The following is a 25,677-nucleotide window of genomic DNA, read 5'->3' on the forward strand; positions in this document are numbered from 1 at the left end:
AGAGGAGTTTATTTTGTTGAATTCTCCCAGAAAAAAAAAAGAAGGTCATTATTTTTACTGGATGTACATGTAATCTGTGCATTTACTTGGGAAGAAATAACACTTATAACAATGAGGCTTCTCTTAAGGAACATATGTATTTGTTACCATGTACTTGGTTTTTCTTTTACGTCCTTTAGGAAAATTAGTGTGGCTCTTCCTATTACTATAAATCTGAGAAAGTTTTTTAACTTTTTTTTTTAAGGTTTTTTATTTATTTGTCAGAGAGAGAGAGAGCACAAGCAGGGGGAGCGGCAGACGGAGGGAGAGGGAGAAGCAGTCTCCCTGCTGAGCAGGGAGCCTGATGTGGGGCTTGATCCCAGGACCCTGGGATCATGACTTGAGCCGAAGGCAGACACTTAACCGACTGAGCCATCCAGGCATCCCTCAAATCTGAGAAAGTTGTACTTTTTCTGCAGATCTGATAATATTCTATGCTATTTTTAGCCATTTATTTACCCTAATTAAGACAAATAAGATATTTAGATTTTTTAAGATATAATTAAGATATTTAACTAATTCATCCAGAAGCTATTTTTACCTATGGCCTGAGATGAGGATCTAAAGGTAGCCCCCAGAGTGCTCTATGGCGCCCTCAATGATTTACGAGGTACATCTTCCTCTCAAGACTCGTGTAGGGTTAAGTAGATTCTGTCTCAGAGGGCTTGCTCATGGCAGGTCTGAGAGACAGCCTGCAGGACAGCAGGGAAGCAGCCCTGAGGAGGGAACAGGCAGAACTGGAGAAAACTATGAGGAAACAGCCATCTCGTGCTCTGGGAATTGGGCGTGAGGCAAACGAAGCAACACTTATTCAGGAAAATCTGCTAAATCCAGTAAGAACAGCAGCATCTGTGGGCGCCTGGGTGGCTCAGTTGGTTGAGCGACTGCCTTCGGCTCAGGTCATGATCCTGGAGTCCCGGGATCGAGTCCCACGTCGGGCTCCCTGCTCAGCAGGGAGTCTGCTTCTCCCTCTGACCCTCCCCCCTCTCATGTTCACTCTCTCTCTAATAAATAAATAAAATCTTTAAAAAAAAAAAAAAAAAGAACAGCAGCATCTGTGGTACCTGAGCCTCTAGACTCTCTCCCTCCTGCCTCCCAACTTAGTGTGCAGGAGCTCCCTCTTGGTAGGCGCAGCCAAGAGGTCGGCTCCCTGTCCAGTGCCCAGTCAGGCCTACGGCATCTCATTCCCCCAGCTCCACGTTGCGAGGGGAAAGGTCCCTCGGGCTCACGGCATGACTGAGAATGCTGGGACCCCACGCCCTGGCCCCAGCTTGCTCACACTGCACAAGCTCACAGAGCAGGGTGTCATTCCAGAGAGGCGGCCACCATCCCCACTCCCAAGCTCTGGAGCAGTGACTCAGATTGTTTTCCCCAAGGGGAGAGGCAGTCCATAGGAACAGAGAGTTCTGACGGGCTCCCCAAAGGAAGTGACTTCATTTGAAACACAATGTGGGTTAAGTCCAAGCCTAAGGATGTTCTTGAAGAGAGTGGAGGCTTTGTTGGTAAGCATCAAGAGGAGGCTGGAAGCTTCATGAGAACTACAAGCTCAACGGCAGGCCAGACCACTGACCAAAGGGAACTGGGGAAGGGCATACCTAGGAGAAGCCTTCCTGGACCAAAACAAACCTTAAACACTGAGCTCAAAGACCACATCTGCCCAAATCTGGGACTGGACTGTGGGGCAAGCAATTCCCTGGGTCACTGCAAAAAACAACAGAGCAACCAACCCAGGAGAGGTTGACCCACAGAGGCAGAAAGCTCAACAGATCAGGGAGAGGACAGTCAGGGAGCCCCCATAGCCACTGCTGCCCAAGGGGGACCATCCACATGCCTGAGGTCGGCCCTCCAAGGAGTGATGTCAGAGGCTTCACACGACAAGGGAAAGAGACGCCACTACAGTGGTCCCTCCGGTCACTAAGCAAATAAGCAAACAGCGGCCACAAGCCCTAGAGGTTGAGTGCAGCAAGAGGATCACTATTGCAGGATTGACACAATATTTTATCTAAAATGTCCAGTTTGCAACAAAAAATTCAGAGCCAGGGAAAACAGGAGAGTATGATATACACCCAGGAAGAAAAAGCAAGCCAGAGAAATGGCCCAGAAGGCCAAGATGTCAGATTCCACAGATGAAGTCTTCATAGTAGCCACTATAAACATATTGAAACAATTAAAGGAAATAACACTTAAAGAAGGAAAGGAAGGTGTGATACGTCTCCCCAAATATGGACCACCACCAGCGAGACAGAATTTATAAGATAAAAAAGCACAGGCTCAAGAGAAATGAAATCATACGTCCACAAAGAAACGCGTACTCAAATGTTCACAGCAGCAGGGTTCACAAAAGTCCAAATGTGGAAACAACCCAAGCGTCCGTGGACGGATGGAAGGATAACAGAAGGCGCCAGTCCCTGCCCTGGGCGCGGCTCAGCTGCAAAAGCAAGGCGCTGCTGCCACGTGCAGCCACGCGGATGAATCTGGAAAACATGATGCTCAGGGACAGAGGCCAGACACAAAAAGCTACAGATTTATGCTTCCATCCCTACAACATGTCCACAACGGGCAAATCCAGAGAGACAGAAAGTAGAGGAGCGCCTGCACAGAGGAGGAGCGGGGAGCAGAGGGACTGCGGACGCGCACACACTTTGCTTCCGGGTGCTGAAGATGGTCTAAGAGGTATGGTGAGGGGTGCAAAACTGTGAACATGCTAAAAGAAAAACTGGTATGTTACAGATCTCGATAAAGCTGCTCTCAGGGTAGACAGGGACCAGAGATAAAGGGATGGATACATAGGTAAGACACAGGTGTCCACAATCCCAGACCCACAATTCTGAAAGCCCAAAGGCCTTTGGAACTATTTTATTGTTGTTATTTTTATATAGTCTTAAGGTGCATAACTGACAAAAAGTTCAAAGACCATCACTTCCTCCAGTTTTGCAGGGCAGAGGGTGAGAGTGCCCAGCACCCTGGTGGCTCGTACCTTTATCTGTGTGATGTTGCCTTCGAGCTCAGTAGGGGTCTGAAGGGTCCACCTGTCCTTGCCCTCTGCCACTCGGCTGCTCTGGGGGCCTGGCAGCTTTCTCCACATGGCTACTCGCCCCTTATCGGTACCCGCTGCCAAAAGACCTATGGGTAAAAACAAAGTTCACAGGAAGTGAGTTGAAGGAATCTCTTTCCTGACCATGGCTCTCAAACATCCAGGCATCAGCCCTCTGCCCAGTGGCCTCCAGCTCCATAGCTGTTCCCCCCTGGGAAGAGGGTGAGTGTGCATGTGCTGGGGGTGTTGGTGCTGTTTTCCCTCAGTCTCCCACGAGAGCAGGGGCCTGTCTGCCTGGTCAGTGCTGCTTCCCCAGGGCTACTGTGGCACTTAGCGCTCAGCAGGCACGAAATAAACGGCGCTCTGGCTCATCTCCTGTTTCTCTGTCCTCCACGCGTGTATGTGTGTGTGTATATAGGCACATACACATACACAGGTATTTTTAATGTTTCCCACACATTTTCTCGCGGTTTCAGGAGGGAACAGAGGTCAACTCACCCTGTTGAGCAAATCCCCTGACCTTCGTGTGTGCAAGCAAAGCTTTACTGTCACTTTCTTGTTCCCAAGCGATTCTTTCAAGTGACTGACAGTCACCACCAATTCGCCATTCTTTGAAGGGCTGCAGTCATGTCATCATTTTGCAGCCCCCAGAGCGAGGCCCGAGGCCGCTTCCCTCCCTCTCCTGCACCAACCCTGAGAAGTCTCACCTTTGGCTTTACAGTAAGAAACACAATTTATATTCTCAGCTTTTTCGAAACCACACTTCTCCTCTGGACTCAGCACATAATTCTCTCCGCCTTCTAAATCCCAGAATCTACAATGAAAGGAAGACAGCTCCCTTCAGGGGCCACATCAGTGCACTGCCCTCAGCCCCAAGAGTCCTGCTCAACTGGCAGAACCCTCAGGAAGCACACACAGCCCCTGGGACTCCGATATGAACGGCCTGCCAGCAACACGTTTACATCTATTCGATGCCTTGTTCATAATCAAAGGGAGCAGGGGGTTCATATGTGACACCAGCTCACAATGAGAACAAAGGGACTCCAACCACACGCAGTAACATGGGGGACCCCCCCAACATCACACGGAACTGAAGCAGCTGCACAAGCAAACACAACACACGATTCCACTGACACCAAGCTCAAAAAACCAGGCAAAGAAATTCCACACGCAGCCATCAGGACAGTGAGAAGCCTACCCTGTGAGGGCCGCGTGAGGGTGCCTGGGGTCTGTGGTATGTTGTGCTCTTTGATCTCAGAGCTGGTTATATGGACGTGTCCAATTTGTGGAAGTTCATCATAATCTGTCTGTACCTTACAGACAATAAGGACATTACTCCAAAGAGACTGAATCTTATCGGCAGTGTGGGCCAGGCTCTTACCTGAGAACGGGTTCCCCTATGGCGGTCACAAGTACACTGCCTTCAATCAATGCAATGTCGGCCCGGTGACCCGTCTTCCCGCTCAACTTGACCTGATAACAAGACACATGCAAAAGAAGCATGTTGCTCTTGTGAGCCCGGAGTCTCTGGTGTGTGGTGGCCTGGGGGGGGGGGGGGGGGACGCTCTAGCTGGGCAGGTGCAGGTGTGGACATGTGGGAAGGCAGCCCTGACCCTGCACTGCTGCTCTCTGCTGTGCATTAAGTGGTTGATAATGAGAGCTGCCATGTGCATGACACCTGGTAAGTGCATTTCTAGAGCGACCACCACGCTGAGCCCAGTTCAGGCACGACCACACACTCTTGAGCAGGTGTCATGACCCTATTCTGCAGAAAACAAACCTGCCCGGGGCCCCCAGCCAGTGAGTGGCTTAAGGGAATCTGAACCCAGGTCCAGGTGACTCAGAGACTCTCTTTTCCACTACTGTGCCAGGGGTATGTAAATGACTGTGTAAACACTGGCTTACAAAAAATCAGCTCCATCATCTACAAGAGTATCTTCAGGGAAAGTTCAAATTCTCTGAGGAACACAGATTTCTCTGGTATAAACCAGGGAACTGGAAGGACAGCAGGGAGGACCAGTCCCTGGTGAGCTGCACACTTGGAATAGCACCCAGCACAGGGGTGCGCCCCACAGCGTCCTCCTGTCAGCGAGAGCCCAGGGCAGAACCGAGAGGCACCTGTATGGAGTTCTCCTGTTTCCCAGCAGCCGCAGCCAAATAGCTGCTGCCCAGGACGGGGACTGATACACCCTTGCGCAAAACAACCTGTGTACACCCGGGCCGGGGGCAGCCGTGACAGAAGCAAGGACTTGTATCTACGCACAGATGAGAAGCAGGATGATGTGCCCGTCCCCCGTTTCCATCCTGAAGGTCAAATGAGCTGCTGCAAGGTGAGTGGTTATTCTGAGTCACAGCCGGGTGTACAGGCCGCGAGCTAGCCAGTTGAGGGGGCACAGCCCTGAGCGAGCCCAGACTCTCCCACCCCCATCTGATGGCACCTGCAAAGCTCCTGGGAAGCAAGTCGTGTAGGTGATACTACTGGACAGCTCTGGTGGCTGTGGTGAAGTCAGGTAAAGCCTGGCCCCGGCCGTGTCCTGCTGCCCACGGTCCCACCTACCTTCATCACTTCCTCGGCTTCACCCTCAGGCCTCACTACATACAGAGACAGCAGCAGGTTCTGCGTGACCACCACCAGGGCCTCCCTTTCCTCGATGTAGAAGAGCGTTTGGACGGAGCTGTCTGTGGAAGCCACCTGCGTGGTCTTGCCTTTCTCATCCACGTAGTGCACCGTTCCTAAGGGCAAAGGGGTCAGTCCGGGCGGCAGTGCACTCACCAGCAGCCACCAGAATCTACTTAGGGATGTTTGCAAAATAAACATCTTTGTTATAAAAATTTACAACTTCTGCACATAATCCCCAGGCCATCTCTGAAATAAACTTCACCTCAGCACCACTGGCCTGCCCAGCAGCCTTGAGACTTCGTTCACCTTGGTGTGCTCACGTGCCAGGCATGTCCATCAGCCGTACGTGGCGGCTGAGAGCTACAGCCCTGCTGCAGCTGCTAGGGCCCCCCTGCAGCCGCTTCGGCCCTCCCGCAGCCGCTTCGGCCCTCCCGCAGCCGTTTCGGCCCCCCTGCAGCTGCTACGGCCCTCCTGCAGCCGCCGCTCCCTGTCCCCCCTGTGGCCCACGTGCTGGTGGGCTGGCTTTCCTGCCTGCGCTCTCAACCTCTGCGGGCACTTGTCCTGGCCCAGGGACCTTTCTTCCCCTGCCTGGCCCAGGCTGCCAGCCCTTCCTTGCCCTCCAGGTTCTGTTCGGGCTTCTGCATCCGTGGGGAGTCTCCTGTGAGCGCCCATGAAGCAACTCATTTCTGCTGCTCTCAGGAGCCTCCTCACCCTCCTGATCTCCTCTCATCTGTTTCCAAGGAATGCTTGACTTCCCATTCAACTGGCAGGTTCAAGGTTGTGCAGAGGCCCGTGGTCAGCATGATATGACCACACTGGCACCGCCTTGGCCTCAGCGAGCCTCGGTGGCAGGCCTGGCGACACACTCACACATGCTCACTCAGCTGACATTTCCAGTGAGCACACAGCAGGAGTCTGACTAGACGGGGTAATCTGTCCCCGAAGCCCACAGCTCCTGAATGAGGGACAGGACTGACCCCTCCAGAGCCAGGCTTGTCCCCACTGCACAACCCTGTCTGCTAGGCCTTCTTCCCACACCATCTTCTCGACTCCTTGCTAAGGGGGCCTTGCACTAGCATCTTCTTCCCCACACAGCCCAAGGCTCCGTGCCCACTCCTGTCCCTCGGGACCGTCTCAAAGTCCCCTCCATCAGCTGTCTCTTCACCTCCAGAAACAAACAATATCCCTATTTTAAAAATGACGAAGGCCCCAGCCCCTTCCAGCTGTCCTCTGCTCTCTTCTTCCCATCAAGGCTGAGCTGCGTGGTGGCACGTCCTCTGGAAGCTCACCACCTTCGTGAACCGCATTTCCTTGCTCTCGCGCCTGCAGCAGACACACACGTTGAGTGCCTCCCATGAAGGCAAAGCACTCTTCTCCCCCCTTACTTCACACTGCATTTCTCTGCTGTTGCTGGCCTGTCTCCCTGCTTATACTGAGGAGGAGTCAAAGTCCAGACTGTGGACTCAACGCTGGCCACCGGTGGAGGCTGGCTGGTGCTGCAGCCTGGAAGCAAAGCCTGCGCCCATCCTGCCCCGTCGCGCTCCCTCCCCAGAGCTTGGCCAAAGAATTACAGGGAAGATGCTTCCTGCCCCCACAGAGCGGACAGCGGAGCGCTGTACCACGCATGCTGCCTGGAGCTGCGCAGGGGAGCAGTCAGGAGGACCGCTGGCTGGTGGAGAGCCTCCTCGTGAGAGCCCGCCAAACACGAGCACAGCCAATTCGTCTCTATCAGGACAAAGTGAGGCCCTCCTCTGAACACTGGATAAGTAACTGCCGAGAGCAGCGGACGCATCACTCTAAAACCGGCCCACATACAGCCTACTATATTATGCAGAAACATCATCTCTTTGTTTAAAATCCTTACCAGAACCCCTAAAATGCTTCAATGTCCTAGAGTCCCCACCTAAGTTTCTCACCATCCATCAAGCTGACAAAGAATGATAGTCCCTCTTGAGATCCCATTTTCAGGAAACTTCCAAAGCCACTTTTCCTCCAGTTAAACATGTCCAGGGCTCTCTCATCACCGCTCACAGCCGCCTTCGCCAACTGAACGAGGTCCCTTTGAAAGGCAGATATGATGGGAAGTCAGGACTCCTTACAGGAAGATGTTCCTTATAGGAAGGTGTGGTCACTACAGATGTGCCCAGAGCGGGGGGGGGGGGGGGGGGGGCGGGGGGGCAGCTATGATCCCATCAGGAGGAGCCACATCCCGCCCGGCACCAGCCCCTAGGGATGTTGAGACAAGGCCACCACTTAGAGTTCCTACTTACTCGCCAGGAGGGGGGAGCCGGAAGATGCAGTAAGTTAGGGTTTTTCCATGATCGTGTTTCAGCAGGGGCGTCCCTTGTACTCGACCCCTTTGGTCCAACCTCCACAAGAGCAGGACACCAAGCTGGAAAACCCAATACCATGTGGAGGAGACACATTCTTACCAGTGACCGGTAGAAGGCAAGAGTTATGCTGTGCCACAGAACACGGGCTTACTCCTTTTATTTTTTTATTTTTTAAAGATTTTATTTATTTATTTGACAGAGAGAGACACAGCGAGAGAGGGAACACAAGCAGGGGGAGTGGGAGAGGGAGAAGCAGGCCTCCCGCGGAGCAGGGAGCCCGATGCGGGGCTCGATCCCAGGACCCTGGGATCATGACCTGAGCCGAAGGCAGACGCTTAACGACTGAGCCACCCAGGCGCCCCCGGGCTTACTCCTTTTAAACCAAAGTACAAAACTACTACATGTGCACAGTCAAGTACAAATAATTCAAAAATCTTACACAAAGAAACCAGAAGCCTTCCCATGTGCCCTTTGCCCTGGAGACAACAATGGTCATGTGCCCAGCTTTTAAAACAGAACAGATTCAGATTTACAAAAAGTGGCAAGGTCATTCAGAGAAGTCCCATTCTCTACCTCGAGCTTCTCCAATTAGCAGATCGTACTTAGTGTGGGGCAGTTCTCAGAATTAACGAGCCAATACTGACATATTGTATGAACTAGAGTCGTGCTTTATTCACATTTCTTCAGTTCCTCCCTGCCATCTGCTTTCTGTCCCCAGATCCCCTCCAGGAGCCACAGGACATTTGGGCGTCACGTCCCCTGAGGCTCCTCTGACTCCCCGGCTTTGAGGACTGGTCAGGGATGCTGTGGAACATCTCTCCACTGGGCCTTGGTTGATGCTCTTCTCATGACTGGACTGGGTTGTGGGTTTGGGGAGAAGGCCATGGAGACCACGCGCCCTCCTCCTTGTTATGGCGCGGCATGTCGGGGTCGGTGCCGTCGACGTGACTCATCTGGCTGCAGCTGCCCCTCCTGTCACCTCCCATCTGTGACCTTGTCCCCTGTGAAGTCCTTCTTCCTCCCCCTCTTGGTCCCATACTGTTTGGAAGGAAGTCACCTCCTTGAGCATGAACCATCTCCATAAATCATTTGGGGTTCCTCAGCACATGAGATTTGTCTCTTCTCCACCACTGACTTAATTATTAGAAATCATAGGGTTATACCACAATTTATGTAACAGATGTTGACTTTCGACTTCAGGTTACAATCCAGCCCCACTTTGTTTATTTTGATGTTCCAGCTTTGGCCACTGGGAGGTCTTTTGTTAGCTTCTGTGTCCCTCTGACACACCCTGTACTCTGGGTTCTGTGAGCACTTCCTTTCTTTCTGGAGTCTCTGGGCTCACTGTCCGGCCCCGGTTCTAGAATCAGCTATTTCTCCAAGGAGCCCTGGCTCCCGTTATTGGAGGAAACCCAAAGAAACCAGCATCTGGGTGCCAGGTGTACTATAGGTTCAGTTTTTAACTCATCAAGGTCTCAAACTGAAGGTGCCAACCAGTGCTAGAGGTCACGGTAGGGAGATGGCACCATCAGAACCAGTCCAGGAGGCCTCTGGCCAGGATGTAAGCTATGCTTTGCCAAAGGGCACTACTTTTATCCAAATCCATTTGCAAAGAGGCCCTTTGCTGTGAGGCCCAAGGGTTCCTCAAGGTGTGCCTCCTGCTCAAGGTCAGTAGACACAGGAGCCACACCCTCTCCCTCCTACCCTTCTTTCAATCAGCAGGGTCTCCAATATCCCTGCAGGCAAGCCGGGGAGCACCACTTTATCATAAACAAGAATGTGGTTTCCAGATACAGATGACCCTTGAACGACTCGGGTCTGAACTGCGTGGATCCGCTGGTATGTGGATTTTTCTTGACAAATACAGTATAATGCTGTAATGTATTTGCTCTTCCTTATGAGTTTCTTTTTTTTTAAAGATTTTATTTGACAGGGGCGCCTGGGTGGCTCAGTTGGTTAAGCGACTGCCTTCGGCTCAGGTCATGATCCTGGAGTCCCTGGATTGAGTCCCGCATCGGGCTCCCTGCTCGGCGGGCAGTCTGCTTCTCCCTCTGACCCTCCCCCCTCTCATGTGTTCTCTCTCTCTCATTCTCTCTCTCTCAAATAAATAAATAAAATCTTAAAAAAAAAAAAAAAGATTTTATTTGACAGAGAGAGACACAGTGAGAGAAGGAACACAAGCCCGATGTGGGTCTCCATCCCAGGACCCTGGGATCATGACATGAGCCGAAGGCAACGCTTAATGGCTGAGCCACCCAGGCGCTCCCCTTATGAATTTCTTAATGTTTTCTTTATTCTAACCTACTTCATTGTAAGAACAGTATGTAATAAATACAAAATACAAAATATGTGTTAATTGACTATATTATTGGGAAAGCTTCTGGTCAACAGTAAGCCATTAGTAGGTAATTTTTTGGGGAGTCAAAGCTATACTCAGATTTCTGACTGGCAGGAGGTTGATGCCCCTAACCCCCAAGCTGTCCGAGAATCAACTGTACTGTAATGTCGGCCTTACAAAGCAACTTGGAGAGTAAATCTCTTAGAAAAGTTACAATGAGTCAAACGTGCTCTCCCTCAGGTTTCTGGATAACCAGGGATTAGAGGAGAGACAAATCCTGAGCTGTCCCATCCCCCTTGTGGCTACTTCATCCAACACAATTTTATACTATCAAGCTCAGACAAGTTACCCCCGAAGGCAAGAAATCAGCCCTATGCAAGAGCAAGAGTTTAATGTAGTAAGAGATTCTTGAGTAGTGTGTTCTATGTACCATTGTCAAGACATACTATTTCTTCAAATGATGAATCACATGTTAGGATCTACAACATCGTAATTGAAAAGAAGTATATATTTGGTGACCAAACATACAGGTTTTCACCACTGGTTCATGGCTCACAGGTGCTAAAACCCTGGGAATTTCCCAGGATAAGGGCCACAGAGGTATCTTCTGTTCTGTTACTGAAGGGGACTTTTGGTCTCCGCCCAAGGGCGGGGTGGGCTGCCAGGACGACCAACCAGTGATCAGAGGGTTCAACTTTCAGTCCCACCCCAACCGCCAGGGAGGGGACAACGCCCCCCAGGTTGAATCAATCACCAATGGCCAATGACTTAGTCAATCATGACAATGCAATGAAGCTCATAAAAACCCAAAAGGACTGGGTTCAGAGAGCTTCCAGGTAGCTGACCACCTGGAGGTGCTGCGGGGGATGGCACCTAGAGAGGACTCTGTGCCTTCCCCAGACCTCGCCCTGTGCATCTCCTCATCTGGCTGTTGATTTTTCCCTGAGCAATGTGAGCCACTCCAGCTGACTGGAAGAGCCCAAGGAGGACAGACCCTCCACTGTGCAGCCTGTGGTCAGAAGCACAGGACTGGGGACTGGCCTCTGGGGTGGGGATGGCGGCGATCGGGTGGGGCTGAGCCCCTCACTTGTGGGGCTGACGCTGTCTCTGGGTGGATGGTGTCACAACTGAGGGGAATTGCGGGCACCCTGTGGTATCTGAGGAGCCCCACCTGCCAGCATGCTGGAACTGCCTCTGGGAACCTAAAAGAGGATCTCTAATAATTTACACTGAAATTGTCCCGAGCTGGCTCGCCCTGTACTGGGTGTCCTGATGCCCCCACCCAGCTCTGTGAGTGTGCAGGGAAGCGAGACCTGGTCCAGGCAGTAGTCCCACCTTCACCAATGGAGTTTCTTCTAATGGACACTTGGGGCAGCATCTGCCCAGTGCCCCTTTTCCAGGGCTCCCCCACCTCCCTGGGCACTGCTGACTGCTGTCCATGTGGTCACTGGGCTCGAGTGGGACTTGGGACAGAGGAGGAGGGGCAGTTGTCCCTGGGTGTATGGGGGGGGTGTGAATGCCTTACTTTCCAGCACCTGGGGTACTGCTTTGTGAATGGAGCGGGGCAGTGGAGAGACATGGCTGTGGCAGAAGGGGCACACTGCAGGGGGATGTGTGTCCACTGGCACCTCATTCTTGGTCTAGACGTCCTGAAGCCAGCTGTCCTCCTGTTCCAGGGACCTTGGGATACTCCAATGGCTTCCGATTAAGTGTCCCTTCTTACTTCAGGTAGTCTGGGATGGTTTCACGGGTAACCAAACCCACCTGAACCAAAACAGTCTCTGGCAAGAGATGGAAGACCCTCAGCGAAGCCTGCTAAGGATGGTTCTAGGTGGTGCAGCACTCCGAGTGCTCGTTCATTCAGTACTTCTTTTCCTGCTTGAGCCCATTATTAAATCAGGATCCGCACCATCTTAGACTTTCTTGGAAGGATCAGGATTTCTCTTCTTAAATATATTGACTCAGAGGGCTTTGACAGCAAAACCTGGGTTTCCTTGCATGCTTGAGGAATCTGCTTTGTTAGTTGTTTCTTAATATAATCAAGATGATGATGAGATTCGATGATCTTGAGTTCTTTTATTCCTACAGAGGATCTGCTGAGTATTCCACAGCAGGGAGAGGGGAAAGATCATGAAGCAACTAGACAGGGCAATGCCATTAGGTGGAAATTGAATTGAAAAACAGAAGAAAAATCTAGGGGCGCCTGGGTGGCTCAGTCGGTTACACATCTGCCTTCGGCTCAGGTCATGATCTCAGGGTCCTGGGATCGAACCCCACATCGGTCTCCCTGCTCGGCAGGGAGTCTGCTTCTCCCTCTCCCTCTGCCTCTCCCCTTGCCTGTGCTCTCTCTCTCTCACCCGCTCACTCTCTCTGTATCTCAAATAAATAAATAAAATCTTTAAAAAAAAGAAGGAAAATCTAGAAAAAAGGGGAACAAATCGATACCAAGATGGGCAAGTGATTTGATTAGAAAAGGATATATAATTGGCTCTTCTAAGTAACAGACCCCTTCAATAGCAAGAGAAATGTAAATTAGAACACTTATGACACGGCACTTTTCTCAGCAAAATTCTGAATGTGGATCCAACTGTCTGTGGGGGACATGCTGGTGTGTTGGTCGGAGCTGGTACTAGCCCCATAGAGGGAGTCTCGGGCACCCACCACTAATGCTCAAGCTCTGGGACCCGGCTGCCCCACGTGCAGGACGTTCACTGATTTCCCCGCGCGCGAAACAACATAAGCACAAAGTTAGCTACCGTACCTCTGTCTGTTTAGCAAAAGATTGGAAACCACCAACGTGCTTATCAGCAAGGGCCAGTGAAGGACATGGTAACAGGCTCAAGTACCGATGCACAGGCTTAGAGAGAAGGAAGGTCACGGTGTATGAATGTGGAGAGACATGCAAGGCAGACGAAAACATAAAAGCCAGAAATTGTGCAGTGCACGTCGTGTGCTATCACTTTTGTGAAGATGAAGGAGACAACACCCTCCGTGTGGTATTTCCAGCCCAAACCACCTCATCTAAAGGTAACCACGAGGAGATGATCCAACAAGTTTAAACTGAAGGACATTCTGCAAAGTAACCAGTCTGGATTCCTCAAAACGTCGGTGTCACCAAAGACCAAACATAAGTGAAGAAAGAAAAGACAAGACTAGGGACCTGTTAGTGATTAAGGGAAACTAAAGAGAAGGGGTGGAAAAACACAATGTATGGTCCTTGACTGGACTCTACATTAGGACAATATCCACCAAAGACGTGCCAGGACAACTGGAGAAACTGGGAAGTGGCCTACGTCCCAGGTGCCGGTCCCAGCCCAGCCTTCCTGAGTGCAAATGCCATGGTGCAACTGTGTCAAAATCCTTGTCCTTAAAGAGAGCAACGTCTAAGGGTTGAGGGGGGAAGCGTGATGTCTGTGACAAAGTCTCAAATATTCAGGGAAAAATATATATATAGAGAGAAAGTAGATGTAACAAAATGGTAACAGCTAATGAATTTACATAAACGGTATACAGTGTTCATTAAATCATCCTTTCAAAGCCTCTGAAAGTTTCAGATTTTTCAAAAACTGGAAACTGGGGAAAGAATGCATTCGGATGTGCTGGTTTGTATCTGAAGAAACAGAAGCTTTACGAAGCTTGGGCACTGAGGGTGGGTGGGAGGGGAATGGAGGAGGAGATGGGGTGGGGGTGGAGAGTTGCCATGATATATATACCTTCTCATACTTATCGGGACTTTGAAACAGGGAAATGTATTACCTGGCACATGTAAAATGAATGAGTACATTGTAAAATCTCTGCCATATGTTTATGAATCGATTTAGACCATAGTTTCCCAACCTGGGAATGGTTAACACTTTAGGCTGGATCATTCTCTGCTGTGGGGTCTGTCCTGTGCGTTACAGAATGTTGATCAGTATCTCTGGTCTCCACCTACTAGATGTCAGGACACCGCCCTGTGTCCGCCCCACCACCATTCTGACAACAAAAATTGTCTCCAGATTCTGCCAAATGTCCCCTGGGGGCAAAATGACCCTGTGAAGAAGCCCTGAGCTAGACAATGAGGACCAGGGCCTCCCAGGCAATGAAGAAGCGTGCTCAGGGAAGCTAATGATTCAGGGGTGCCATTAAAACTATAGTACCTGAAAAAGTCACCCCACCTTTATGAATACAGCTTCCTGAAGAAGTTCACTTAAACAATTACAGACATACCTCTGCCACTGAGTGGGATGGTAGAATGAAATTTGCAAACCTTGCTTCCAGTATGAAACAGAATCTGCCATGACATCCATCAAGATCAACTGAATTCAGCAACCACATATTTCTAAAACTTTGGTCTTTAACAGCCTTCCCAATGTGTATCCCAAAGAGCACTGGCAGGGAAAGGTAGGGATCTGAAATCAGTGTCAGCCAAGTCTGCTTACCCTGTCCCCTGACACAAGGCAGTTCCCGTTGGGGCTCCACTTGAGGACCGTGACGTCGGTGGTGTGTGTCGGGGGGATCGAATGCTGCTCCTTGTCCTGCTTATTAAACACTGTCACTTCTCCAGTCTCCCAGCCAACAGCTAGGATCAGGCGCGCTGGGTGCCAGCACAGGGAAGTGACCCGGAACGACCTCTCCATATGGGTATCGGGCACATGCTCACCCTATAATAGGCAAGAGGTAAATTCCATATTGTGAAGAGAGACAGTATTCTAGGAACTTCTGGCTAATCAATGATATCGAGATCAGCTAGAAGATATAAAGAGCCATTTATTAAAAAAATGTTCTACTTAATTTTCATTAAATCACCAAGCTTGCTCTTGGCTGCACTATGAAAACATACAGTTAACACTCAACTGAGCTCGCTGACCAGCTTATCAAGGAGGATGACCTCATACTCACAGCTGCTTGGTTGCTAGCTAGCATTTTAATGGGTTCCAATACAACTTTATTTACAAAAACAAGCAGTGGGCCAAGAGGTCAAATTTGTTGATCCCAAGGTTCTCTAAGTACAGTCTCTGGGGTGACCCCAAGAGCCTTTTCAGGGTCTGCAAGGCCAAAGTTATTTTCAGCCCCCTCTCACCTCCAGACTGTTTCCCAAGAGACTTAGAGTGAGGAACTCTGCAGAGAGGGGGAGATCAGATAAGGACCCAAGAGCATGCAGATGTCACTATGACCCTAGCTGCTTTGCTGGAGTTGCAGGGGCGACAGTGACACTTCAGAAGGTTGAGGACTGGGAAGAAAATTCTGATTTTCTTTGTGAAGTATGAGGTGTGTCATGCACTGAGGAAGGTGGGGACTGGGGTGAAGTATGGGAAGTTTGAGGGGCTTCTACAAAGTTCCTGGTACAGGTGGAATTGTGCACCCTGAAAAAGATACGTTTAAGTCCTAGGGCTCCTGGGTGACACAGCCAGTTAAGCGTCTGACTCGGTTTTGGCTCAGGTCGGGATCTCAGGGTCGTGAGATCGTGCCCCGTGTCAGGCTCTGTGCTCAATGGGGTGTCTGCTTGGGATTCTCTCTCCCTTTCCCTCTTCCCCTCCTGCTCATTCTCTCTCTCTCTAAATTAATCTTAAAAAAAAAGAAAAAACAAAAAACCCAAAACATGTTGAAGTCCTAACCTGGTGCCTGTGATACGGCCTTATTTGGAAATAGAGTCTCTGCAGATGTTCAGCTTAAGAAGAGGTCATTGGGAATGGGCCCTAATCTGATGGCTGGTGTCCTTATAAGAAGAGGAAAGAGACACAGACACACAGAGGAGACACATGTGACGACAAATGCAGTGGAGTGATGCAGGTGCAACCGGAGGACTGCCTAGGATTGCCGGAAACCACCAGAAGCCAGGGCAAGGCCTGACACAGGTCCTGCCCCAGAGCCTTCAGAGACAGCGTGGACCTGAGGAGCCCTTATTTCAGACTTCTGGCCTCCAGAACGGTGAGAGGTTACATTTCTGTTTTAAGCCAGCCGGCTTGTTGTAATTTGTTATGGCAGCCACAGGACACCAACAGTTTCCAATGGCCAGTGGGGCCAACAGGAGACTGGCCCAGGATGCACAGATAGCATGGAGGGGCCATTTCTGGTTCGAGGCATGGACTATGGAATCTGTTTTACATCCCTAAATATGTCCCCAAACCTAAGTAGCAGGGCTAAAAGAATTATCCACATCACAGGGCTCTTATAGTACTGGGAATCTGAACCTCAGGAAGAAGTGATACACACACATAAGACACACACATGCACCACATACCACACACACCACATACACACACACCACACCACACGACATGCACACACCACATATGTATCGCATACCACACTTGCACCACATACTACGCACATCACACACCACACACATACCACATACCACACTCACAGCACACATGACACACACCCCACATACCACACATACCACATACATATACACACCACACTCACCACACAACATGCACACACCACATACCACACATGTACCGCATACCACACTCATACAACATACTACACACATCACATACCACATACCACACTCACAACACACACGACACACATCGCGCATGACACACACACCCCACATCCCACATACCCATACCACACAAGCACCAAATACCACACATACCACATATATACACACCACACACCACATACATATACACACCACACACACCACACTCACCACATAACATGCATACATCACATACCACACACACCACACTCACAACACACATGACACACAACACATATGACACACACACCCCATGTACCACACGCCCATACCACATAAGCACCACATACCACACACCTAATATATACACATCACACACATCACATGCCACACTCACTGCACACACACCAGATACATACACACCACTACCACATGCCACACATAGCACATACCACATACACATGACACACATACCACATACTGCACACACCACATGCCACACATGTACCACATTCATACACATCACACACCATGTACCACACATATACCACATACCACACACACCACACACACATCACATACAACATACCACACATGCCACACACACCATATACCATATACGCATACCACATACAGCACATACATATATAACACGCTTACCACATGCCACACACACCACTTTCCATACACACCACATACCACACATATAACACATACCACATATATACCACATACATACACACCACATGTATTACATACCACACATGTACCATGTACCATACATGTACCACATTCCATGCTCATGGCACACACACACCACACACACCACATTCCACACTTGCACCACACACACCACATACATGCACACCAAACGCACCATATACCACACACACACCACATGCCACACACACCACACATAACACATACCACACACACGCCACATACCACATATCACGCACACACTATATCCCACATACATATGACAAAGACACCACGTACCACACACACCACATACATACACAACACACGTACCACATACCGCACACATACCACATAACCACAGGACACACACATGCCACACACACCACATATGTACATACCACGTACAAGACAAGTGACATACACCACATACTACACGTGACACATATCACACACGACACACTGCACAATACATATACCATACAGCACACACACACCACATATCCCCTATACATGACACACACACCACACACATGCACACACCACACACAACATACCCCCTCCACGGCACACATGACACACATAGCACACAAAAAACACACACAACACATACCACACACCTGTACACACTCCCCCATGACACATACAACATACATCCATGTGCACACATATGTGAGAACAAAAGGGACACAAGAGCTAGAAGCCCTGGAAATCAGAAACATTACTTCCTAGGACTCACTTGTTCCAGATATATATCCACGCTGCCTCCTGAGGTCGTGCTGACGGAGGCAACCACCAGGAATGGATGAACAGGATGCCAATGGATGTGCGAAGGAGACCCGACGGAGTCCGGGGCTTCTATTCGGTGGTCAAAATAGAGAGCCATGATGAAACTCAGACCTAGTTAAGGTTGAAACCTGCAGGGAAGAAAAACAGCCAAGTCCTGTTGCTTTTGAACAATGAGAAGAAATGACTACATAGAATTAGGAAAGAAAAGCATCACAAACCTACTGTCATAACACAGTGCAACTTACAAATACCCCTTAAGACCATGTGGGCAACTTTACATGAAAGAGATCTCTAACAGGGAAAAAATATATAATTAGAAGAAATTGGACCTAGAATGATGCAGGGTGTGATGGAAAAGAAGAAAACACTGCCATTAAACCATAAGAAAAAGCCCAGCCACCTAGACCACATGTGTAAATCTTGATCATTTTTATTCATCATAATGAAGAAAATTTGTATTTCTATATCTGCCCTTCAAGCAAAAATTTCCAACCAAATAGAAGCCCAAAACTCTTTCACAAAAATACATAAGAAAAGCTAGTATTCAATTTGTGATAAAGTGTGAAAACCAAGGCTGTCTTCTACATCTGGCTCTCAGGTAGTAGGAGGCAACAGGATTCCTTTGTTAGAGAATTAAGAAAACAAAGCCCTGGTAACTGTGGGGTAGTTGAACTTGCTTAGTTTCCCAAATTTAACATCTTTCTCTCCTGGAAAAGATGTGCTTATTGCCCCTTTGCGGGAGGGATAGGATGGCGAATGACAGGATGGTCACCACTGCCCACTTTTCATACCCCAGAGTCAGCTTAGGGACACTAATTGGCAGAGGAGAGTATTTGTAGGTTAGTTTGCTTTCATTCAAAATTATTCAACGTTATGCCCATTAGGATGGCTGTGATCAGAAAGAGAGAAAATAACTGTTGGCAAAGATGTGGAAAAACTGGAACACTTGTGCACTGCCAGTGGGAGTGTAAACTGGCACAGACGCCGTGCAAAACAGTATGGTGGTTCCTTAAAACTTAAACATAGAATTACCATATGATTTAGCAACTCCCGTTCTGGGTATATCCCCAAAAGACTGAAAGCAGGGACTTGAACAGATCCTTGTACACCCATGTTCATAGCAGCACCATTCACAGTAGCCAAAAGGTGGAAACAACCCAAATGTCTATTGACAGATGAATGAATCAACACGATATGGTGCATACATAGGATGAAGTACTATCCAGCCTTGAAATTCTGACATGTTACAACACGGATGAATGTAGAAGACATTATGCTCAGTGAAATAAGCCAATCACAAAGGGACAAATACAGTGTGTTTCCACCTATAGGAGGGCCCTAGAATAGTCAAATTCACAGACAGAAAGTGAAAGGGTGGGTACCAGGGCCTGTGGTGCTGGGGGACAGGAAGTTCATGTTTAATGGAGACAGGGTTTCTGTTTGGGAAGATGGAAAAGTACTGTTGAGGGATTGTGGGGATGATTACACAACATGTCACTGTGCTTAACGTCACTGACTCGTTTACATGCAAATAATTAAAATGAAAAATTTAAATTATGTATATTTAACTACAACAAAAAGATTGTGTAAAAAAATACTCAACACTGCAACGTTCTATCACTGCCACTGGAGTGGGGCATGGACTGTGCCATTTGCTTTTAGCAATGCAATAGCTATTATCAGAGGAAGCCTTGAAGGCTCAGTGTGCATCTACAGAAGGAAATCCCATTCAGTGAGAAGCTAAAGGCACAGAGGTACCTTTTTCTTATGAATATATACCCTGAATACTAAACAAAAGCACACTTTTTGAGGTGGTGTTCTCACTGCCATGGGGGGCGGGTACTGGAGTCAGGGGAAGCAACAGGATCCAGAGGCCTCCTACACACACACATCACCGAGGGGACATCTACACTGGTCAGGGCTCTGATTTCGGAGTACAGTACTGACACAAACTTTCATAAAGTCATTAAAACTGAAAAAAAAAAAAAAACAAAAAACCAACCAACACATAAAAACCTGGGTGTTTATATATATAGCAAAGGAAAGCTTTCAAATTGAGTTTTCATGTGTTGCAGCCAACCAAGGCTTGAAAGTTTTGGGCTATGGGAAATTTGTATTCATATTTTACAAGTTTACTTTGTGAAAATATTCTTCTGAAAAATAAGTAATGTTAATTTTGTTAGACTGATGCAAAAAGAATTACAATAGCACTTAACAAAGTTATGCCTGGTTTCCTCTTTTTTTTTGTTTTTTAATCTCAAACATCATTTTGTAATAAGCACGTATGCCAACAGATCTTTAAGTGACTTTTTCCTGCCTGGGGTTTTCTCAGAGGTTCTCTCCCCCACATTCCACCTGTGGATACTCAGGAAGCTCTCAGGAAGCCTCCCTTTGACCTCACTTCTAGGCTTCTCTCCAGCATCCCTGTAGATCCCTGCACTTCGCTGCTACATTTAGACTTTATCACAAATGTGCGGTTGGCTGACTGTCCTGCACCGGCAGCCCACTCTCTGCCCCACAGAGTGAGAGGTCCCGGCAGCATCCCCAGACCCAAGAACAGGCCCCCTATATGTGAATACTTTGAAGATACTTATTAGCGAGGAGCCTGGGTGGCTCAGTCGGTTAAGCGTCTGCCTTCGGCTCAGGTCATGATCCCAGGGTCCTGGAATCGAGCCCCTCCCTCATCAGGCTCACTGCTCAGCAGAGAGCCTGCTTCTCCCTGCCTCTCTCTGCTGCTCTGCCTATTTGTACTCTCTGTCAAATAAATAAATAAAATCTTAAAAAAAAAAAAAAGAAGATATTTATTAGCAAGGAAAAATGCTCTTGATGTTTTGTTGTAAAAAGTTGCCAGGGCGGATGAGTCCATTTTTATACGTTCATTATTGCTTTTACCTGTAATTTAACGTTTTTCTAGCACAAAAAAGTATCATCCGCATAATTATAGCACAAAAGCTACCAGAACAAACACGAGGAGAGATGACCAGCAATACTACCCTTACCTAAAGACATCGATTAATGGCAGTGGTTCAGAAACAAGCGCACTTCGTCTCCTTAAAACAAACTCTCCGTCTCTAGAATAAAACAAAAATATTTGGCAAATGTATAAACTTTGGGGAAAAGACAAAAATTCCGTTTGTTCTAAGAGATTTGCTTCAGTCCCCTCCGGCCGAGCCCCGTCTTCAGTGCTACCAGGGTCAGCTGAGGGGCTCGCGGCAGACATTCGGGCTGCAATATGAGGGGCTGAGGAGCGCAGGGCTGAGAGGAAGGGTGCGGGGGGAGCGGCTGAGAGGAGGGGTGCGGCTGGGAGGAGGGCCGCGGGGGATGCTGAGAGGAGGGGCGCCGGCAGTCTTGGCCACCCTGCCGGGGCGCCCCCCCTCGGCTCCCGCCCCCGGCGGTGCGGGGTCACGGCCGCGGGCCGGCGACGCAAGGGATCGCCGCCCACTGTGCGGCTGCAGGGCCGACCGCTTTCTCCTCCCGTCCCCGCCGGCGCCGCCAGCCTCCCCTCCCGGGCCACGCCCGGACCCGACGGCGCCCGCGGTGTCGGTCCTCGCGCGCTGACCTCGGACGCCGCGCCCAGCTCCCGCCGGCCCGGACCCGACCCGCTTGGCCGAGGCCCGGTTTCCGGACGAAGATGACCTGGGAGGCCGCGGGACGGGGGTCCGGCCCGCTGCGCCGCCTCCCCGCTCCCCAGCCCCAGCCGCTCGAGAGACCCTCCCCGGCCGCTCTCCGCCCTCGCCCTCCGACCCCACTCACCCCGTCCGAGCCGTCGCGCCGCCGCGCGTTGCCCAGACAACGGCTGCGCGCGGTACGCGGAAACAGCCGAAGGTGAGCGCGGCGGATGCCGAGGCCGCCCGAAGCGCCCCGAGCGGCCGGAAAGAGCCGAAGACGGTCGGGAGTGTTCGTAAGGCGCCGAGGGCAGGAGTCTCCTGACGCGTCCCCGGGGGCGGCAAGCTTCGGGGTCCTGCGGGGCATTTTCTCCCCGTCGCAGCCGCTGTCTAGAATCAACAACGCCAGCTCGGAAAGGGGAGCTAGGAGGTCAGGATTCGCCTGTTCTTCGCATAGAAGGGAAGCTGGTGATGTTCTTGCAGGTGTGATGAGGATGCAGAGCCTGTTGGGACCCGCTCCTGCAATTACACCTTTCTAACCGTGTCGGTCAGCTGAGAGAATGTGGGCGAGAAACGGAACTGCCATCTTCGTTGAGATTCCCTCCTCTTTGGCTCATCTTCTTGCCGGGTCTTCTGGACCGCAGGCCGTTTGTTGGACTCTGCTTTGTCTCATCTCAAGGAGGAGGGTGTGGTTCAAGAGTATTTCTGAGCAAAGCCACTGGTTTCGACGGAACTTTTGAGGTGCAACGCTTTGGGGGGAGCGTATGGATTCCTTTGGCAAGAAGATGGTAGGCAAGGGTACCTCCCGTTTCATCCCATCGGAAATCAGCCTGACTCGTGGGGACAGATTGCATGCCCAAACGCATTAGCAACGTGTGCTTCAACTTCGAAATTAACTTTGAACAAAGCGATATCTTGTCACTAAAGAAAAAAAAGAGTTGCTACGGGGAAAAGGTCCACATTGTTAAAAAGTGAAAAAATAAAAGAGGGAAGTACAGATACTACTGGATCCGACAGTTTAGGTGCTGGATCACATAGGTACAGGGTAGATCCCGTTTTTAAAAACCTCATTTTCATGGACACTAGATTTTTTTTTTTTTTTTTTTTTGCGAGAGAGAGAATGAGAGAGAGCACGAGAGGGAGGAGGGTCAGAGGGAGAAGCAGACGCCCTGCTGAGCAGGGAGCCCGACGCGGGACTCGATCCCGGGACTCCAGGATCATGACCTGAGCCGAAGGCAGTCGCTTAACCAACTGAGCCACCCAGGCGCCCGATACTAGAATTTTTTATGGAAAAAATTTGACAAGTAGCATCGTGTAAGTTCAAGGTGTATTGCGAAGTACATATGCTCGTGTTGTAACATGGCTGATGTGGTGATGTCAGTCCTATCAGACTGATGTCAGTCCTATCACGTAATTACAGTACAGGATCATTGTGATCATCTCACTGTGCATTGGGTCTCTATGGCTCATGAGTGCTCCTTCCAGGCCTGGACCCTGGGACACCATCTCTCTTATCCTCCCCTTAGATCCCTATGGCTCATGAGTGCTCCTTCCAGGCCTGGACCCTGGGACACCATCTTTCTTATCCTTTGCCTTTATAATACTAGAATTGAGAACACACTCCTTTATCGCCACGACGGAGAAACATGACCCGAGTGCCCAGCGCCATCCGCTACGCTCAGGAATTTCAAAAGCAAACTCTCAATCTAATAAAGGGCGCGTTTATCTGACTCAATTGCACTTTTACACTTTGTCGTTAAAAACTCAGTTCGCGCCTGATTCAAGACTCTGAGCTGAGGCAGCGTTTTCTTCTCACGCATCCGTCAACACGGCCCCGGCCAATCATAGCCCGGGCGCTGACTCCATTGGCTGTCGACCCACCAATCCGGAGAGACGTACTAGCCCGCACGGCCGCGAGGCTGGCGTCACAACACCACACGCGTCGCAGGCCCGCCCCGCGCCCCCGCCCAGCGTCCGTACGCGCAAGCGCGCGCGCCCGTTGCTGGCCAATGGCAGCGCCCCTAGTGGGGCGCGCGCGCTGGAAACCTCGGGCGAGCTCGTCCCCGCGCGCGTCGCCCCGCCCCGCCCCGCCCCGCGCGTCGTCCCCGCCGTCTCCGCTGGGCCGCCGTAGCCGGAACTGCTGCTGAGAGCGGTGAGCCGGGCCTCCGGGAGCTGAGAGGCGGCAGCGCCGGCGCCCGCATCCTCGTCCGCCGCTCGCCGGGCGCGGAGGGGACGTGCCGGGGCGAGCGCCGCTGGGCATCTGCTTCCGAGGCGGAAGGACCACACCAGCGTCGCGGCTTCTGTGCAGCGGGCGCTCGGGGGCCGGGGCTGCCCGGCCCGGCCGGTTCTGCGGGCGCCCGGGGGATCCCCGGGGAGCCCGCGAAGCCAGGCCGCTGCGAGGCTTTGATGAAGAAGGTGACCGGGGGCTGGGGCTCGGGAGGGGTGGGCCGCCCCGACCGGCTGTCTTGGCGAGGCCCGGCCCCCAGCCGGAGCGGGACTGCGGGAGAGGGGAAGCGGCCTGTGCCCTGGCGGCGGTGGTTACGCACGCGGTGCTTTGTCGAGGTGGCCCGGAGGAGTCCGGACCGAGCAGTGTCGCGGTGACACGCGGTGACAGTGTCGTGGTGCAGCCAGAATTCGACCCGAGACACGGAGGGTTTTGTTTTTTCCTTCCCGAAACCTGACAAACGGTGTCGGGCGGGGATGTTGCTGGAGCTGATTCCACCTCTGTGCACGGTCAGGAAGTAGCGTTGGAGGTTTTCGGTAAAGGGATTCCATTCCCGTGGCTTCCTTTTCCTGTAGGGGAAAACTCTGATATGTGTCAATATCCTCTTGATTCTGAAAGACCGTGACCTTCTGTGTTCAGTTTAGTGTCTTCCAGTCTTCAGCCAGGCAGACGGGGGGCAAGTGTATTCTGCTTTGGCTGGTATGTGCTCTGTCTCCTGGCTTGACTATGGGTAGTTTGGGGATAATAGGTCCCTGGGAGTAGGGTTCTCCACATTATAACCCGGAGAGAGGCCCTTTAAAGTATTTCCAGGTTTTTAAAGTAGGAATGGAAAGGTTGAGAAACGAACAGCAAGAAGTCCTATGCGATGAAGTCTTTTAAAAAGTTTGGCTATTAGTTCTGTATAGTTTTATTTTGGGGCTGGATTCTTGTTTTTGTTTTTGTCTTAGACCAATTCCAGCAAATGAAAAATGTTACAGGTCGTTTTGTGACAATACATCAGAGCAGTAGTAGGTGTTACTTTGATTTTTACTCATTTGCAAATCTTTCAATGAGAGGTCCTTGCCCCTATTTCTGTATTTCATTGTTAGCCTTGATGCCTTGCTCACTTTCCCCTTTTGAATTGAAATGTTTCCGTTCTGAGCGGTTGTGTTGAGGACCTCAAGCACAGTTTGGGCACAGTTTCAACACCTGTTGAGGAATCTAATATTTATCTTTCTTGCTTTATCACAGGTACACATTACTGACCCTTTTGGGGCTTATAGGTTGATACTACCTGACTCTCTGAGTTAATTTTTGAGTGGGTCTGCATTCTGAGATGCATTTTTATAGAGTCATCGAGTGTTGTTGTTGACATTTCACACAGCAGTGGGTAACAAAGTGAATGCAAGAATTTATTAACGGTTATCAAGAGTTTTTGCACAGCCCTCTTCTGCCCATTCTTGCATTTGGATCTGGACCTGTCTGTCGTGTCGTTTTCACGGGTGGCTCCCACCTGTTCCACGCCACAGGCTCCTCTGTTGCAAAAGCATTTTTAATTTGTAAATCTCCGCAGCAGCACACACCTCCCACCCTGGGAAGCAA

General features: G+C 50.3%; 2 protein-coding genes across 8 annotated transcripts in view; one reads left to right on the forward strand and one right to left on the reverse strand.

The window, feature by feature from the left end:
* Positions 1–22,448, reverse strand: part of IFT140 (intraflagellar transport 140) — a 79,370-nt gene extending 56,922 nt beyond the window's left edge. The window contains exons 1-10 of one of the 4 annotated variants that reach the window (XM_045874647.3): positions 22,021–22,446; positions 21,267–21,338; positions 18,218–18,395; positions 14,786–15,007; positions 7,964–8,085; positions 7,610–7,752; positions 5,631–5,806; positions 4,455–4,546; positions 3,781–3,887; positions 3,017–3,162 (exon numbers count right to left, since the gene is read on the reverse strand). In XM_045874647.3, coding sequence (XP_045730603.2) covers positions 3,017–3,162; positions 3,781–3,887; positions 4,455–4,546; positions 5,631–5,806; positions 7,610–7,752; positions 7,964–8,085; positions 14,786–15,007; positions 18,218–18,364 — 1,155 coding nt within the window. In that variant the 5' untranslated portion in view covers positions 18,365–18,395; positions 21,267–21,338; positions 22,021–22,446. Of the gene's footprint in view, positions 1–3,016; positions 3,163–3,780; positions 3,888–4,454; positions 4,547–5,630; positions 5,807–7,609; positions 7,753–7,963; positions 8,086–14,785; positions 15,008–18,217; positions 18,396–21,266; positions 21,339–21,826; positions 21,980–22,020 lie in introns of those variants that run through there. The other 3 variants (XM_064592294.1, XM_064592296.1, XM_064592295.1) reach the window with 3 other exon arrangements.
* A 1,530-nt stretch (positions 22,449–23,978) lies between these two features.
* Positions 23,979–25,677, forward strand: part of CRAMP1 (cramped chromatin regulator homolog 1) — a 58,441-nt gene continuing 56,742 nt past the window's right edge. For 2 of the 4 annotated variants that reach the window (XM_045874657.3, XM_064592297.1), the window contains exon 1: positions 23,980–24,287. The gene's annotated coding sequence lies outside the window, so the exon portion shown is untranslated. Of the gene's footprint in view, positions 24,288–25,677 lie in introns of all 4 variants that reach the window. The other 2 variants (XM_064592298.1, XM_045874659.3) reach the window with 2 other exon arrangements.

The sequence above is a fragment of the Mirounga angustirostris genome, unplaced genomic scaffold, assembly GCF_029215605.1.
Source record: "Mirounga angustirostris isolate CCGP_5_RB_7025 unplaced genomic scaffold, mMirAng1.0.hap1 SCAF_5, whole genome shotgun sequence".
In the NCBI taxonomy this organism is placed as follows: Eukaryota; Metazoa; Chordata; class Mammalia; order Carnivora; family Phocidae; genus Mirounga; species Mirounga angustirostris.